Source organism: Salvia hispanica, chromosome 1 (assembly GCF_023119035.1).
Source record: "Salvia hispanica cultivar TCC Black 2014 chromosome 1, UniMelb_Shisp_WGS_1.0, whole genome shotgun sequence".
Lineage (NCBI taxonomy): Eukaryota > Viridiplantae > Streptophyta > Magnoliopsida > Lamiales > Lamiaceae > Salvia > Salvia hispanica.
The window spans coordinates 46,526,614-46,542,871 of record NC_062965.1 but is presented as its reverse complement, the minus strand read 5'-3'; the positions used below and the strand labels follow the sequence as shown (position 1 = coordinate 46,542,871).

The following is a 16,258-nucleotide window of genomic DNA, read 5'->3' as shown; positions in this document are numbered from 1 at the left end:
TTCTACCAAATCAATCTGTCAGTTCGTCAAGATAGCCTTTTACTTCCCCAATTGTTGGATTCACTTATCACTCATTCCTCACCAGGGATGTTAGGACCGATTCTCTCACAAGTTATTGCCATACCACTGAAGCATCGGGTTATGAGAGTTTTCTCCTTTTTACACTTCGTTCTCTCCTTTTTTACTGGGTCAGGTTACTATTGCTTCCTGCCCTCAGACATATTCCCCCTGGACTTCGTCCAGCTTATACCTCCTCTTTTTTTTCATTCCTTATATTTTCTCCTCTGGACTTTGTCCAGCTTATTCCTCCATTTCCCTCTTTTTCTCACTTTTTTTTTTCTCTGGACTTCGTCCAACTTATAACTCCTTTACCTGGACTTCGTCCAGCTTATACCTTCATAACCCAATTCTCCTATTTTCTTCTCCGTCATGACTCTTCTCCCTAAGCATTCAGTGGCGGCCCCTTTTCATGTGTTAGCTCAAAGTTATTTAAGGCTTATAACTCGCTCTTATAGTGGGGCTTCACAACTAAGTACGCTAAGGCATCCTCTATCGTTCTTACTTCGTCCAGATTGACTTGACTTATTAAAGGAAAAGGCTTCTAAGTTGAAATACATCCTATCTTCAATTACTTTCACTAAGGAGATCATGCCGTATTATATTCACCAGCTCATGCGACACAAACAAAACCTAGACTTAACGACTCTTAACATGCTGACAACTACACGCATTGACTCCCCTCCCCCTCCCATTTCACTCAAGCTTGTCCCCAAGCCATCGTCGTGAAGGGGGGAAACAGGGTAGTCAATTCAACACACAATAAACAAATAATAATCCTATAAAACTTCTCACACTTAGACCGAGCATCGGGCTAAGTGGGAGAAGACACAATAAACAGAAAACATAAACTTCTCACACTTAGACCAAGCATTGGGCTAAGTGGGAGAAGGTAAACACATATAGCAAATATTCACAGAGACACAAATAATAACAAAAAAAACATAAAAAAAAAACAGATATAACGGAAAGCAGAAAATAAAAGTTACTTGGTCATGGGGGTGATTCACTTCTGGGTCTGGCTCCCTCGAGAGCCAGTTGGGGTGGGATCCGGGTCGGGTCATCTTCACTTTCTTTTTCGCCGGCAGCTCCGGCTCCTCTTCTTCCTTCTCTTGCTCTGGTTGATCGGACACTGGTTTCTTTAACATCATGGACTTTGACTTGGATGGGATTAACACTGGCTTGGACGCGGATGGGGTAACCACTTGCTTGAGCGGATGCGGTGGTCGCTGGATGGCGGAGAAGTTTTCTTGTGTTTTGAATTTTTTGTTTTCTGTGTTTTATTTTTGATTGTGCGCACCAACTCCCTTCTTTCCCCTCTTCACTAGGATAGCTTGGAGACAAGCTGGAGTGAAGTGGGAGGGGGTAGGAGAGTTAGTGCAATTTGTGCTCAGCATGTGTAAGAGTCTAGAAGGTTTAGGAGTTAGTTTTTTTTTAGGATTTATGTGTTTAGCATGAACTGGTGATAATAATAAGGCAAGATTCCCTTAGTAAGAGTAATTGAGAATATGATGCACTACAACTTTGAGACCTATTTCCTTTAAAAGCTGAATTCGGTTTGGAAGAAGCAAGAACGATAGAAGGTGTCTTAGTTGACCTAGTTGTGAAGCCCCACTACATAAGTGAGTTATAAGCCTTAACATTGAGTGCTAATATTTTAAAAAGGGGCTACCGCCTGATGCTTAGGGAGATGAATTTTGAAAGGAGATAAATAGGTGAAGAAAAAGAAAAAAATTATTAAATACCTGGAGGTATAAGCTGCACGAAGTCCAGGAAAAGAAGGAGGTATAAGCTGCACGAAGTCCAGGAAAAAAAGAAGAGAAAGAAGAATAGGAAAGGAGGATAGAAGGAGAAATTCTCATAACCCGAGGCATCAGTGGCAGGAAATAACTAAGAGTGATCGATCCTATTATCCCTGGTGAGGAATGAGTGATCGAGTGAATCCAACAATTAGTAAGCTATAGGCTATCTGGACGAGCTGACAAACCGACTAGGAAGTCGAAGAGAAGGGGAGGATTTGGAGTGTGTAGACTATTTGATTGACCTTAAGCTTGTGGGGACAATTGCTTAAAAGTTTGAAATAGTTCATGCCTATGTGTTTTATTTTCCTAAGTGTTTGTTTTTCTTTCCTTTTCTTTTTGTATGACAGTAGAGTGTCTAGGTCTAGGAGTCGGTCATGGAATAACCATGCATTGAAATTCGCCTTATTTTTTTTTCTTGCCTTTATACTTGAGGACAAGTATGGTTTAAGTGTGAGCAGTTTGATAAGGCTAATTTCATGCATAGGTTATGGGGATAAATTCTGTTATTTCCTGGGTCTAACAAGGTTTTGTAAGCCAGGTGTGTAGAGAAACTGTCAGCCCCAGGAAGAAGGAGAGGATCACTGGAGAAAGAAGCTGGCAGAGAAAGTGAGCAGAAAAGGGGAGGAGTTTACTAGATGAAGGAGCATCTGAAAGGAGGGCAAAATGGGAAGCACAAGGAAGAGTCTAGAAGCTCCATCCCATATAAATAGGAGCACGCGCCCAACATAAAGTAGTTCGTTGCTCTTTTCTCATCATCAGCTCTTAACTCAGCCTTTCTCATTCTCTACAAACACTTTAGGGGAGTCATTTTAGGGGTTCACGGTTCGCAGAAAAATCAGTCGTTGTGTAACACCGTCTCCAAGGGAAGCGAAGATACAATCATTTTTTCTGCTTTTTGTTTACGTTTCTGGTTTTCCCGAGTCTTCGCTGTTCGAAGCTCGGTCGTATTTTGTTACATTCCCGTTGGATATTGCACTAATTTTCTATAGGAATTGTTATTTTGGTTTCGTTTATGTTATAGTTGCATTTTCTATTTGCTTTTGATGGATATTGGTGATTGATCTGAGTTGGATTTTAAATTGCATGGAGATTTGTGGTTAATCGGTTGAAGTCGGTTAAATCTGTGAAGATCGGAGACGGAAATTGTGATGGTTTGTTGTGGATGGCTTGGATCCGGAGTGGATGAAGCATCCAGTGTTTGGATCTGTTCACGTTTGCATGCTTGTGATGTTTAAATTCTGTTTACTTGTGTACCTAGTCTAGTAAAAGTAGATCTGCTTTAGTTTCAGTAGTTAATCGCATTAATCTGTTTAATTTCGTTTACCCTGTTTCGACCTTTACGTTGATCTGTTTTACCTCTGTGTTTTGTGATCAAATTTTGAAGAAGATGATGTCGCTGTTAGATAAACCCATAGTTAGTTGATTCGCAGCTTTTCTGTCGTACCATGCTGTTTTGGGAAATGGTCCCCACGTTCTATTTATTCCTCTGTCTAGGTTAGTTTAGGAAATCGTTTACTAGGTCTAGCAGTCGTGTCAAACCCGTTTGGTCACTATTATGCATGTTCTGTTATTTCTGCCTAGATCTAGCTGTTAGGATAGAGCATTTCATTTCCCTAGTCTAGGAATTAAATCTCAACCCCGAGAAAATTGTGTGGCAGTAGCCAAAAATAGTTTCCAGGTCTTTAGCATGTTTACTTACGCATCTGTCTCTGTGGATTCGATCCCTGCTTCCTTGTACTAATCTTTTTAGCATAGCGGGTTGGGGGTTTTGGAGGGAAAAAGAAGTGATTGTGTGCCCAACGACAAGTAACTCGAGGATTCTCTGAGTTCCCAGTGTCTGGTGGATTTTCTGAATCGGGGAAGTTCACATTTACACAGCAATACACACACTCAGCTCATTTTTCGCTCTTCAAATGGCGACATTGCCGAGGATGGATGGCGTAGTTTGTTTATGTGTTTAGAGATTTGGTGTATATAGTTTTAATTTCTTTTATTTGTTTCTCTTTACAGTTTATGAGCAGAGGCTCACGGTTTGGAAACTGGAGTGACTCGTCTGGGTGAAGAAACGCTCAAGTCAGGTGGCAGGTCAAGGAATCAACATCCACAGTCACCACCAGATCGGGGTTTACAACAGTAGATCCATTTCTGTTCGAATCAGAAAGTGAGGAAGAGTGGAATTCGTCAAGGAGAGAGGACCCGAAGTCATCATCAGAAACAGAACAGTCAGAAACAGAGGAAGAAGCAACTGTAGACATGGCAAACCTAGTGGATCCTGATCCCGAGATCGGTTTGGACACATGCAATAACTTCACTATATGACTTGTTGCTTTGTTGAAGTTCGAAGACTTGGGATCACCATTATAGACTTATAGTAAGGGCACATATTGGAAGAACACTGTATTTTGTAATTTTTGTTGTGTGACTTGTGTCTTTGTTGGGGCTCACCACCCTAGTATTTATGGTGATATTTAATACTCACCAACTACATCAATAAATGAGAATTGGAATTCTATGAACTTACACCATTAAATGTGTTCTAAGTACTCTACTACAATGAATGGTGGGCGGCTGATTTATTCTTTTCTTTAACACATTATAGATTTATAGTGAGGGCACTTGTAGTAGCGCCTAAAAACCCGCCCCACCCAATCAGTGGATTTATCAGCGCTATTGCAGCCGTCAGCCCTAAAAAAACATTGTGGCGGCCGACCTAGAGATTGGCGGTCATCGTGGCTCCGCGATTTCCTCGACTCCGATTGGCGCTATTGCGGCGGGTTCTGCCGATTTTCCTACATTGTCATTTTGATTTTGTATAGTATTTCCACTCTATAAACACTTTGTTTTTCACCTCATTTCATCACTCCTTCAGTCCAGTCTCTTCTCATCCCATTTACATCTCTTTCTAGAAAGCAAAAAGTGACTACTGGTGGTTTCCAACATATCCCGACGAAACTCCGATGTTCCTTGGCGGTTCCTTCTCTAGTGATCCTTCCTTTGTAACTTTTTTTTATTAAATTAAGTATGTTTTGGTGTTCGCTTTAATTTATGCTATTTTTCTATTTTATGTTATTCGATAACACAGAAAAAAAAATTTTAAAAATGAAAACGGTGGTGAAATGCCATTCTCGGCATTGAGAGTATTTTTGTCTAGAAAAGGTTCAAAACAGTGAAAACGTAGCGCAAATGATATTAATCGAAGTTAATGGACCTCGAAAGCCAAAATTAATATTCCCTATTTTCTTTTCCGGAGTGTGTGTACTGTGTATGTTAGTTTAGTCAATTACTATAGGTCACTAGATAATATAGGTTCCCACTATACTTATGAGTTTTTGCGAGCTATGACTAATCTCTTGAATGTAGTCAGCTATGCAATGCCTCACCCATTTCCTTTAACTACATGTGTTGATCCACATTGCAAAAAACAAAATATTATCGAACTAAATAATCTCACTATCAATGGCGGATGCAGGTGTCAGGTATGCATTAGTCACAGGTGGGAATAAAGGAATCGGTTTGGAGATCTGTAAGCAGTAAGCTTCCAAAGGAATTACAGTGATATTAACTTCAAGGGATGAGAAGAGAGGCAATGAGGCAGTGCAATCCCTCAAGGACTCTGGCCTCTCTGATAATGTGGATTTTCAACAACTCAATGTTGTCGATTCTGCAAGCATCGCTGCTGCTGCCCAATTCCTCACCACAAAAAGTGACGATAGAAGATTAAAATTCACTATTTATAAATAGTTTAAAAACACTAGAAACTCAAAAAGTGTCATAAATAAAATTATAAAGATTAAAAATAAAGTAAAAAAATTAAAATAGCTATTTTACCCCTTAAAAATATCAAATGGTCAAGTTCCATAATAAATCATGATGTATCAATGTTTTTAAATTCTTAGTTCATTTCGCAAATTCAATACGAATATCAAGTCATTGTCACACATTTGACGATTTCGGCGTTGTCAGCGTCATCTATTGGACATAGACCCGTCCCCAGGCCCACCTTAGGCCATACAGATTAGAACCTTACCCAACACATGCCCACAACTGGAGCGGATTGTGTTGGACTAAGTTTTGTTTCATAAATTCTTATCTAAGCCCCAGGCTAGACTAGGCCCTTCCCATCTTATGGGTTAGGCTTAGGCCAACCATATTGGACTTGAGCCGCGTTGGATGAGTCAGCCTAAACTAATTGACACCTCTAACTAGAACTGCATCACCAAGAGCCCAACAAGGTGAAAGACATGATAAACAACAACAAATGAAATATGTAAAGCTTACTCTATATTAAAAACTAAATAGAGTTGACCAAGTGGTAGAGTGTTGAATTATCACCTATAATCAACGATTCAACTCCCACCCTATTCTCTAATATTGCTCAGATTATCTATCAACGTTTTTACTGAGAGATGGGAAGTTTGTGCACCAACTTCTCTACTATTTATTTGTGGATATATTTTGCTCCTTGTAGATTGAGGAACACAACATACATGATCTTAAGGTGATTCATGAAGATAAACGAAAACAAAGTGGCAAGAAACAACATAAAATTCTCCTTATTCCTATACAACACAAATGGAAAAAAACACAACACACTGAATCCCAAAGCATAGATTCAGTCCTGACAGTCAACCTCCTAAAAAAGTTACTAGGAACAGAAGGCCTTCTTGCTCCTAAACCTTGGATGCCTCATCACATACAATTCCCCCCGCCAGCACCACCACCCTCACCGGCGTCAGGTAAAGCACCACCGCCGCACACAAACAGAACACAAGAAACAAGCTCGTCGCCCTCGGATCCCTCCACCTCAGCACCGAATGCAGCCTCTCCCCCAACTGTCGCCACGTCCCCCACCATCGTCTGTATCCTCCTCGCCACGCTCGTCAGCCTGTCGTACCTCATCCGCACCACCTCCCCCTGCCTCGACGTCGGGAACGTGTCAAACTCCTATTTTTGTAGTTCATTCTTTTGATTTTCTTCTTCTGCTATCTTCACTCTATAAATACCTTGTTTTTCACCTCATTTCATCAATCCTTCACTCCGGTCTCTTCTCGCCTCATTTATCTCTTTCTAGAAAACGAAAAAATGAAACCCAGTAGTTTCCAATAAATCCCAATGGAACTCCGATATTCCCCGACGATTTCTTCTTCGGTGGTCCTTCCTTGGAGTAACTTTATTTTTTTATTGAATTTAGTATGTTTTGGTATTGGCTTTAATATACGTTATTTTGTTATTTTATTTTACATGATAACACAAAAAAAAAATTAAAAATGAAAATGGTGGTGAAATGCCCTTCATAGGTTTGAATCAAACTGTTTGATGGTATTTTCATCCAAAAAAAATTAAACTGATTGACATAGTAAAAAACGGTATTGCGTTGAAGTTAATTGACCTTAGAAAATATTTTCAAACGTTTCGGGTATAAATTGATACATTGGCGAAGTTCGTGGTCCAAAGAAAATGTACCCTATTTTTTTCGGGAACTGTGTGTCGTCTTTGTTCCCTCATAGTGTTTTAAAAACCGAATCGGACCGGCCGATTCGACCGCAAACCGGTGTCCATTCAGATCCGGTTCACCATATAAAACCAGCAGCATGTTGAGCCGTTTTGAACCGGATGAGCCGGCCGGTTGACCGTGAACCGCCGGCCGGTTGGACCGATTTTTTCAATTGTTAGGCTTTTTTAAGAAATTGATCCCAGAGGGATTCAAACCCTATACCTAATGGATACAAGCCCAACTCCATTACCACTGCTTCACTTCAATTGTGTTGACATAATAACAACCTTAATTATACTTAATAACTAAACTTTCGCTTGTTTAATCATTTAGAGTGGCACGGAATGAGTATATAAAATGTTCAATAGACTATGGGCTCAATGCTCCTAGTTAGAGCATCTCCAATGGAAAAGGTATATAGAAAAGGTATATTACTTATTTACCTTCTTAGAAAGTGAAATATACCCTTCTAAAAAGTAACACATTCCAAAGGGAAAAGGTATACAGTAAGGTAAATTATTTTTTAAAAATAAAATAATAGTACAAAATGCATAAAAAAATATAAAGTGTAATACCTTCTCAAATACCTTTCCCCTTGGAGAAGGGTTTTTCATGAAAAGAAGATAAATATGGTAGTTATAAGATTTTACCTCTCCATTGATGGGAAGATAAAAATACCTCTTCAAAATGGGAAAAGATATAATACCTTCTCAAATACCTCTCCCCTTGGAATATGATTTTTCATGAAAAAAAGGTAAATATGGTAGTTATAGTAGTTTATCTCACCTTTGGAGATGCTCTCAGTTGTTATGACAGAGAAAGTTATATTTTGAATGCATATTATGTTTATCTTCATATTCATTTTGCGAGCAATTTTTGTGCAGGTGAACAATGCAGGCATACTAGGAGCAGAACTGGAGGGAGATGTTTCAATTCTTCAAGTGCTAGTACAAGTGTACAACTGTACAAGCAAATGCTGCTACGGTCTTTGCTAACTCAGAGGTTGAGACGCCGCTGCAGCTGAAAGCAAAAGGAACTATGATCCAGACATATGAGGCTGGAGAAAAGTGCATACGGTGTAAAGAGAGTGACAGAAGCCCTTATTCCTCTCCTCCAACTATCTGATTCACCGACTATCGTCAATGTCTCCTCCATCTTAGGCCACCTTCGTCTCTTGAGGAACGAGTGTGCAAAAGTTGTGCTGAGCAACGAGGCAGGCCTGACCGAAGAGGCCGTGGATGGCGTGGTGCGAGAATTCCTCAAAGACTTCAAAGAGAGGAGATTGAGGAGAGCAAGTGGCCGAGTCATGGTGCAGCGTATAAAGTGTCTAAAGCGGCTTTGAATGCGTACACAAAAGTGTTGGCTAAGAAGCACGCTGATTTCGTCATCAACAGTCTCTGCCCTGGCTTTGCGAGAACGGATATTACTAACAATCTCGGTGCCATCAGCGCGGAGGAGGCCGGTGAGAGGGTGGTGAAGGTGGCACTGCTGCCTCATGGAGGGCCGACGAGGGGCCACTTTATTGACAAGGATGTGTATGGTATTGTTACTTAATGGAATTCTTGGGATCACCGCTAAAATAGGTTTGAATTTAAAGAAGGCATAATATAAAGAATATTCTTTTAAGTTTGAATTAAAAAGTTTTAAAGTTTGAATTTAGTGTAAATGGTTGGAGTAAAATCGTATTTGATGTGACATTTACACTAAAATAGGTTTGAATTTAGTGTAAATTGTTGGAGATGCTCTTATATATAGATTATCAACTTAGAAATTGTATATTAAATGCTAATCTTGATGTAAATATAGGTAAAAAAAAATGAAATAGGAGTACATGCCTACAAGTTATACAATTAAGAGCAGTACGTACGTAACATGTTGTGATTGGTTCGCGATTCGACTTTTTGGGAATTTTTTTTGGACACGAATGTTACTTGGTTCCGAGTTCAACACATGCAATAACTTCACTATATGACTTGTTGCTTTGTTGAAGTTCGAAGACTTGGGATCACCATTATAGATTTATAGTAAAGGCACGTATTGGAAGAACACTTGTATTTTGTAATTTTTGTTGTGTCTCTATTGGGGCTCATCACCCTAGTATTTATGGTGATATTTAATACTCACCAACTACATCAATAAATAAGAATTGGAATTCTATGAACTTACACCATTAAATGTGCTCTAAATACTCTACTACAGTTTATGGTGGGCGGCTGATTTATTCTTTGCTTTAACACATTATAGATTTATAGTAAGGGCACTTGTAGTAGCGCCTAAAAACCCGCCCCACCCAATCAGTGGATTTATCAGCGCTATTGTTGTCGTCCGCCTGAAAAAAAAATTGTGGCGGCCGACCTAGGGATTGGCGGTCATCGTGGCTCCGCGATTTCCTCGACTCCGATTGGCGCTATTGCGGCGGGTTCTGCCGATTTTCCTGCATTGTCATTTTGATTTTGTATAGTATTTCCACTCTATAAACACTTTGTTTTTCACCTCATTTCATCACTTCTTCAGTCCAGTCTCTTCTCATCTTATTTGCATCTCTTTCTAGAAAGCAAAAAGTGACTACTGGTGGTTTCCAACATATCCCGACGAAACTCCGATGTTCCTTGGCGGTTCCTTCTCTAGTGATCCTTCCTTTGTAACTTTTTTAATTAAATTAAGTATGTTATGGTGTTCTCTTTAATTTATCTATTTTGCTATTTTATGTTATTCGATAACACAAAAAAAAAAAAAAATTAATGAAAACAGTGGTGAAATGCCATTCTTGACATTGAGAGTATTTTTGTCTAGAAAAAGTTCAAAACAGTGAAAACTTAGCGCAAACGATATTAATCAAAGTTAATGGACCTCGAAAGCCAAAATTAATATTCCCTATTTTCTTTTCCGGAGTGTGTGTATGTTAGTTTAGTCAATTACTATAGGTCACTAGAAAATATAGGTTCCCACTATACTTATGAGTTTTTGCGAGCTATGCCTAATCTGTTGAATGTAGTCAGCTATGCAATGCCTCACCCATTTCCTTTAACTACATGTGTTGATCCACATTGCAAAAAACAAAATATCATCGACTAAATAATCTCACTATCAATGGTGGATGCAGGTGTCAGGTATGCATTAGTCACAGGTGGGAACAAAGGAATCGGTTTGGAGATATGTAAGCAGTTAGCTTCCAAAGGAATTACTGTGATTTTAACTTCAAGGGATGAGAAGAGAGGCATTGAAGCAGTGCAATCCCTCAAGGACTCTGGCCTCTCTGATTATGTGGTTTTTCATCAACTCGATGTTGTCGATTCTGCAAGCATCGCTGCTGCTGCCCAATTCCTCACCACAAAATATGGGAGGCTTGACATTCTGGTATCAATTCATTGTATCAAGATATCTAATCATATTCATTTTGAAAGAAATTTTTTTGCAGGTGAACAATGCAGGCATACTAGGAGCAAGACTGGATAATGTTTCAAGTGTTCAACTTCAAGAGGAGGTAGAAGCAAAAGCTGCTGCAGTCTTTGCTAACTCAAAGGCTAAGACGTCGCCGCAGCAGCTGAAAGCAAGTGGAACTATGATCCAGACATACGAGGATGCAGAAGAGTGCATGCAGACAAACTTCTACGGTGTAAAGAGAGTTACAGAAGCCTTCATTCCTATCCTCCAACTATCTGCTTCCCCAACTATTGTCAATGTCTCCTCCATAGGTGGCCACCTTAACCTCTTGCGTAATGAGCGCGCAAAAGCTGTGTTGAGCAACGAGGCGGGGCTGACAGAAGAGAGCATTGATGAGGTGGTGCGAGAATTCCTCATTGATTTCAAAGAGGGGAGATTGGAGGAGAACAAGTGGCTGAGTGATGGTGTGGCGTATCAAGTCTCTAAAGCAGCATTGAATGCGTACACTAAAGTGTTGGCTAAGAAGCACACTGATTTCATCATCAACAGCCTCTGCCCTGGCTTTGCAAAAACAGATTTATCGGGCCATCTCGGCGCCATCAGCGCCGAGGAGGCTGCTCAGAAGGTGGTCAGGGTGGCGCTGCTGCCTCGCGGAGGGCCGTCGGGAGCCTTCTTTTATGACAAGGATGTGTATAGTGTTGCTACTTGATGGATAGTGTCTGTGTGGAAGACTTGGCATCACCATTATAATATAGCTCCCTATAATAAAAACTACTATTACATGCTTACATTCAAGAATCAAAATATTAGTTGTATTAATTATATATACTAGTGTTAACCCATGTGCAATGCACGATGTAATATTTTTTCGTCATACAGTTTTAAATCGTTAATTGATTAATTAAAATAAGAAATAATATAACTATATAATATTTAATAATAAAAAAATATATTATATAATAATAATTAAATAAATATATGATCCTCAATTCATTTTAGACATAAAATTAAACATATTTGAAATGGAATCAAGACAAACACAATTATTTGGACAACGATAAAGAGATTATATCAAGTGTTGACACTTTTAAAAATTATGTTTAAAACAATCCTTCATATTTCTCTATTAAAAATAATGTAAATCACACTTTTAACAAAATAATAAATCGATAACTCATAATATTCAAAACGTCAAAATTATGACCATAAAAAAGTTCAAATGATAAACTTCACAAAAAACATGACATTAATTGGTTGAATTAACACTATTATATTAATGAATAATGATAGCCCTTTTGAAAGTTGGAACATTTATCTTTATTTATTGCACTTTTAAACGTGATTTATTGGAACATGAAACACCTATACTATTTTTATGCTACTTTACAATTCTCAATGCTGCAAATTTTCTTTTTGTAAAAATATACTTAATACTATAATATACTATATTTTACTCAACATGATCACCTAAGATAATTAGATTCTCTATATAAAATCAGTTGTATCCCATAACAATTAAGTGCTAAATCCTAATTTTAACAATAGTATTATTAGTAAACCATAATTTGGTAGCAGACTATTTTATTTTGTTTGAACAACTAATTATTTGATTAACTCGATTTGATAGGTTTAATTATCTCACTACAAATATATATATAGGGAGATGATCAAAACTAGTATATCCTTAAATCAAGAAATGCAGCCCAAATCCTGGCCTTAGGATTAGATGATCTAATGGTCAATAATTAACCACAAACACGGAAGGTCATAGTTAAGCAGTTTTAGGTCATATTATAAGATTTGTGTTTAATGTCATGTTAAAGATATTTTTAGGTCATGCTTTGTTAGCATGACCCTAAAAATAGACTAACTATGACCTAAAATTGTTCTACGTATGACTTTGTTCTGCGTTTCTGTATTTAAATCTAGTTTTCATAGATCAGCACCCTATATATATATATATATATATATATATATATATAGATAGATAGATATATATAATATATATATAGGGATGTATTCATATACTTTTCCCATCTTTTGTGCTTTTTCCTTTTTAATCTCCACCATCCAATATTAAGATCTAAGGGCCGAAATTAGGGCCTGATCTAATCAATTTTATTCATTAAAAAAATATAAAAGGGCGTTTAAGGGAATTACATTAACGTCAGTTATGGTAAGTCCATGATTCTCTCCTTCACAAAATATTCTAGCGGTTTTATTCAACACATTACAATTTCTTTCTTCTCTTTCATGATTAATCTCTCATCATTCTCCATTGAACAAAATTCTGATTTAAAAAAAATCGTGTGAAAGTTGCATTTTGTAATTATCGTTAACAGAATTTTTTTTGGGAGAGTACCGGGCTTGGATGGACGAAGGGTGTTCTGCAACAATGGACGAAGCTCATGCTTCAACAATGGAAGAAGGTAAATTGCTTCATCCCTAAACCCATTCTCTGATTATTGTTCTCTGAATATTATCGTTGGGCTAGGATGTAGTAAGTAGGGATTAACGCAACCCTTTTCGATTTTCTGTATTTGTTAATTGGTACTAGTTCCATAACCGACGTTAACAAGGAGCATGAGTTTATTTATGGCGTCGGCTAGGGTTTGGGATTGAGGCCGGCAGGGATGTCTTTATTTGATAAAATTAATGTACAATGTTTAAGTTTATAATGTAAAGTATTAAATAAATAATGCACGTTTTATTTTGCATGGGCTAGGGTTTAGAAACATGGCGGCTAGAGTGTTGTTTTATTTCAATCTTAATGTACATTCATTAATGGATAATATACAGTTGCGAATACATAATTCAAGTTTTATTTTGTCTTGGTTAGGGTTTAGACACGTGGCGGCTAGGGTGTTGCTTTATTAGATACAGATAATGTAGATTTAGTACTGTATAATTTAAATTTTTAGATAGATAATGCACGTTTTATAATTCATAATGTTTATGTTAGCTGAGATTTTGTTTTTGTGATTGTGTAGTGGTTGTTGTACCTGACTGTTCGAAAGATTTGAAGCCTGTGGTTGGGCAGAAGTTCAAATAACTAGATTTTGGTTTCGCGTTCTAAGATTTTGTGATTGTTGTACAGCTGGAACTCCTACAACATCCGCCCCTGAGAAGGGAAAGGCCGGAAGTCGTTGAGGTCCACCCTCCAGATGTGGTAAAGACGAAGGGGCACGCGAGCAGCTCCGCTAGTCATCTGATTTCCAAGAGAGAAAAGGCTATCAAGGATGCTACTAGGCCCCTTAGACGGTGTAAGGCGTGCGATGAGCTGTGCCATCACGACTCTAGAAATTGTCCAATGCTTAAAGAGCTTGAAACGGAGAATGAGCTGCGTAAGGGAAAGAGGAAATGTTGATGTATTTTGATTATAAGAGCATTATTTGTTTTTGTTTTCCGTTTTATGTTCAGTATTGAGGCCGAAGCATTTCCCACTGTGAACAAGGTATTGGAAATGATTGCTCATTATAAATTGGTTTTTGTGCATTATTGTTATCTATATGTTACATTATTTGTATTTAGTACTTAATATTTTTTTCAGAATTATTACAGAAGACGGGCATTTTGGAGAAACAATATTTACCTTTATGTGAATAACCGTGCATTACATACATAGTTTCATACATTATAAATGTAGATTATTACATTATTGTGTTATACGCACTGGTATGTCAATGCATTAGTATCCCGGAAAAGTGCATTATAAAGGAATTTATTTACATTATTTGTTTACTTACATGCATTGATTATCGAGCTTGTTGTAAAATATTATTATATTCAATAGTTGTGTTCTACATTATTCCCTATATATTTTACATTATTAAGCAATAAATTGACATTATTAAGTTATTTGCATCCATTATAAGTTGTGTGCAAAAATTTAGTACCAAAATATCTAAAACACTCCAACCCACAAAGTCGATGTTCACCCTTCCAGCATGAGTTATCATAAAAAAACATCTATTTCATATCCAAATTTAAAAACATCTAGTTCACTCGATGCTATAATTCTCGACCCATTTTTCGAAGCTGAATTTAGGCGGCCTATCCATCCAATGTTTCGTGGCTTGTGTTTGGTTGGTCCAGTCTTCGAGTTATGTGGAGAAGTTAGCAGAGCTGTTGCAAACTTCATTCGCAACATTTCCAGGCTCTTCGTTCCTTTGGCAGTTAGTCCGCAGTCCCAATCTTTCTCCCTCTCTCCAAATAATGATGAAATCTAACCAAATAATGGAGTACTAATAATCAGATACATATGTAATGATGAAATCTAACCAAATAATGCAGAGAATGAACAGAATAATGTAAAAAAAATGTGAACAACTTGACTACAAGCAACCTCCTAATTCTTAAAGCTCACTAATCAGCAACGTAGAATTCCAACCAAAAAAACACTACTGATAAACACCTTCATCAATAATTTTGAAATCCAAACAAATAATGCAGAAAATGAACTGAATAATGTAACAAAAATGTATACCACTTCTAGCAACATTAAAACATAGATGGAATATAGTTGTAATGCAAAAAAACAGAAACAAAATGTACCAAAAAATGTTAAATAATGTAAGAATCTTGCCTACAAGCACCCTACTAATTCTTAAAGCTCGCTAAGCAGCAATGTAGAATTCCAACCAAATAAGCACTACAACTAAACACCTTCATCAATACTTTTGAAAACAAACCAAATAATGCAGAAAATGAACTGAATAATGTAACAAAAATGTAGAACACTTCTACCAACATTAAAACAGAGATGGAATAGAGTTGGAATGCAAAAAAACAGAAACAAAATGCACCAAAAATGTTAAATAATGTATGAAACTTGACTACAAGCAACCTACTGATTCTTAAAGCTCTCTAAGCAGCACTGTAGAACAATAATGTTGAAATCCAAACAAATAATGCAGAAAATGTACTGAATAATGTTAAACTAATGGAAACCACTTCAAGTAACAACTACACAGCAATGTAAAAGAGTTGTAATGCAAACAAATAAGCATAAAATGCACAGCAATGCATCAAACAAAGGAAAAACACAGTATCGGTTTTGTAAAATGTCGCAGCATTCTCACATTTGGTCTGCGTGGGCTGGCTTTTGAAGGGGCGGCCTCTTTTCGACATCGCAAAACTAACAGACACAACAACAACAACAGAAACCGCTTTAGATACTACACCAGAACCACAAAAATCGAACATTTAAAGCAAAATCGACAATAATCGTCAAACTGAGGACGAATACAACCCAAAAACCTAACATCAAACCAAATTCAACTCAGAAACCAACAATACACTTCCAAATATTGATAACCCATCATCTAATGCTCACAATTTCACATTTTTCAAAGAAATCTCACTAAAAATCAAGACTTAATACCCGTACCGTATATGAAGAACGGAGATGAAAAGTCGACCGACGGCGCGCGTGCTCTTAAATCTGAACTTTGAGACTCGGAATCGTCGACCCACGTCGCTTTTCACAGTGAGAATCGAAGTCACGGCCGGTTCCAAGCTT

The 16,258-nt window shown here is 37.6% G+C and overlaps 1 protein-coding gene and 1 pseudogene across 1 annotated transcript; both read left to right on the top strand.

Moving 5' to 3' along the window:
- Window positions 1-5,315: 5,315 nt before the first annotated feature.
- On the top strand, window positions 5,316-8,907 carry LOC125198609 (annotated as a pseudogene).
- Window positions 8,908-10,409: 1,502 nt separating this feature from the next.
- Window positions 10,410-11,615, top strand: LOC125222258 ((-)-isopiperitenone reductase-like). Its single transcript, XM_048124777.1, has 2 exons — window positions 10,410-10,710; window positions 10,772-11,615. Exons 1-2 carry the CDS (start codon window positions 10,444-10,446, stop codon window positions 11,444-11,446), a joined length of 942 nt encoding a protein of 313 aa, XP_047980734.1. The 5' UTR covers window positions 10,410-10,443; the 3' UTR covers window positions 11,447-11,615.
- Window positions 11,616-16,258: the final 4,643 nt, after the last annotated feature.

Excerpts from the sequence above, each read along its gene's own strand:
- LOC125222258 (XM_048124777.1), top strand. The coding sequence starts at position 10,444 with ATGGTGGATGCAGGTGTCAGGTATGCATTAGTCACAGGTGGGAACAAA. Across the intron at positions 10,711-10,771 it reads ATGGGAGGCTTGACATTCTG|GTGAACAATGCAGGCATACT; the intron begins GTATCAATTCAT and ends ATTTTTTTGCAG.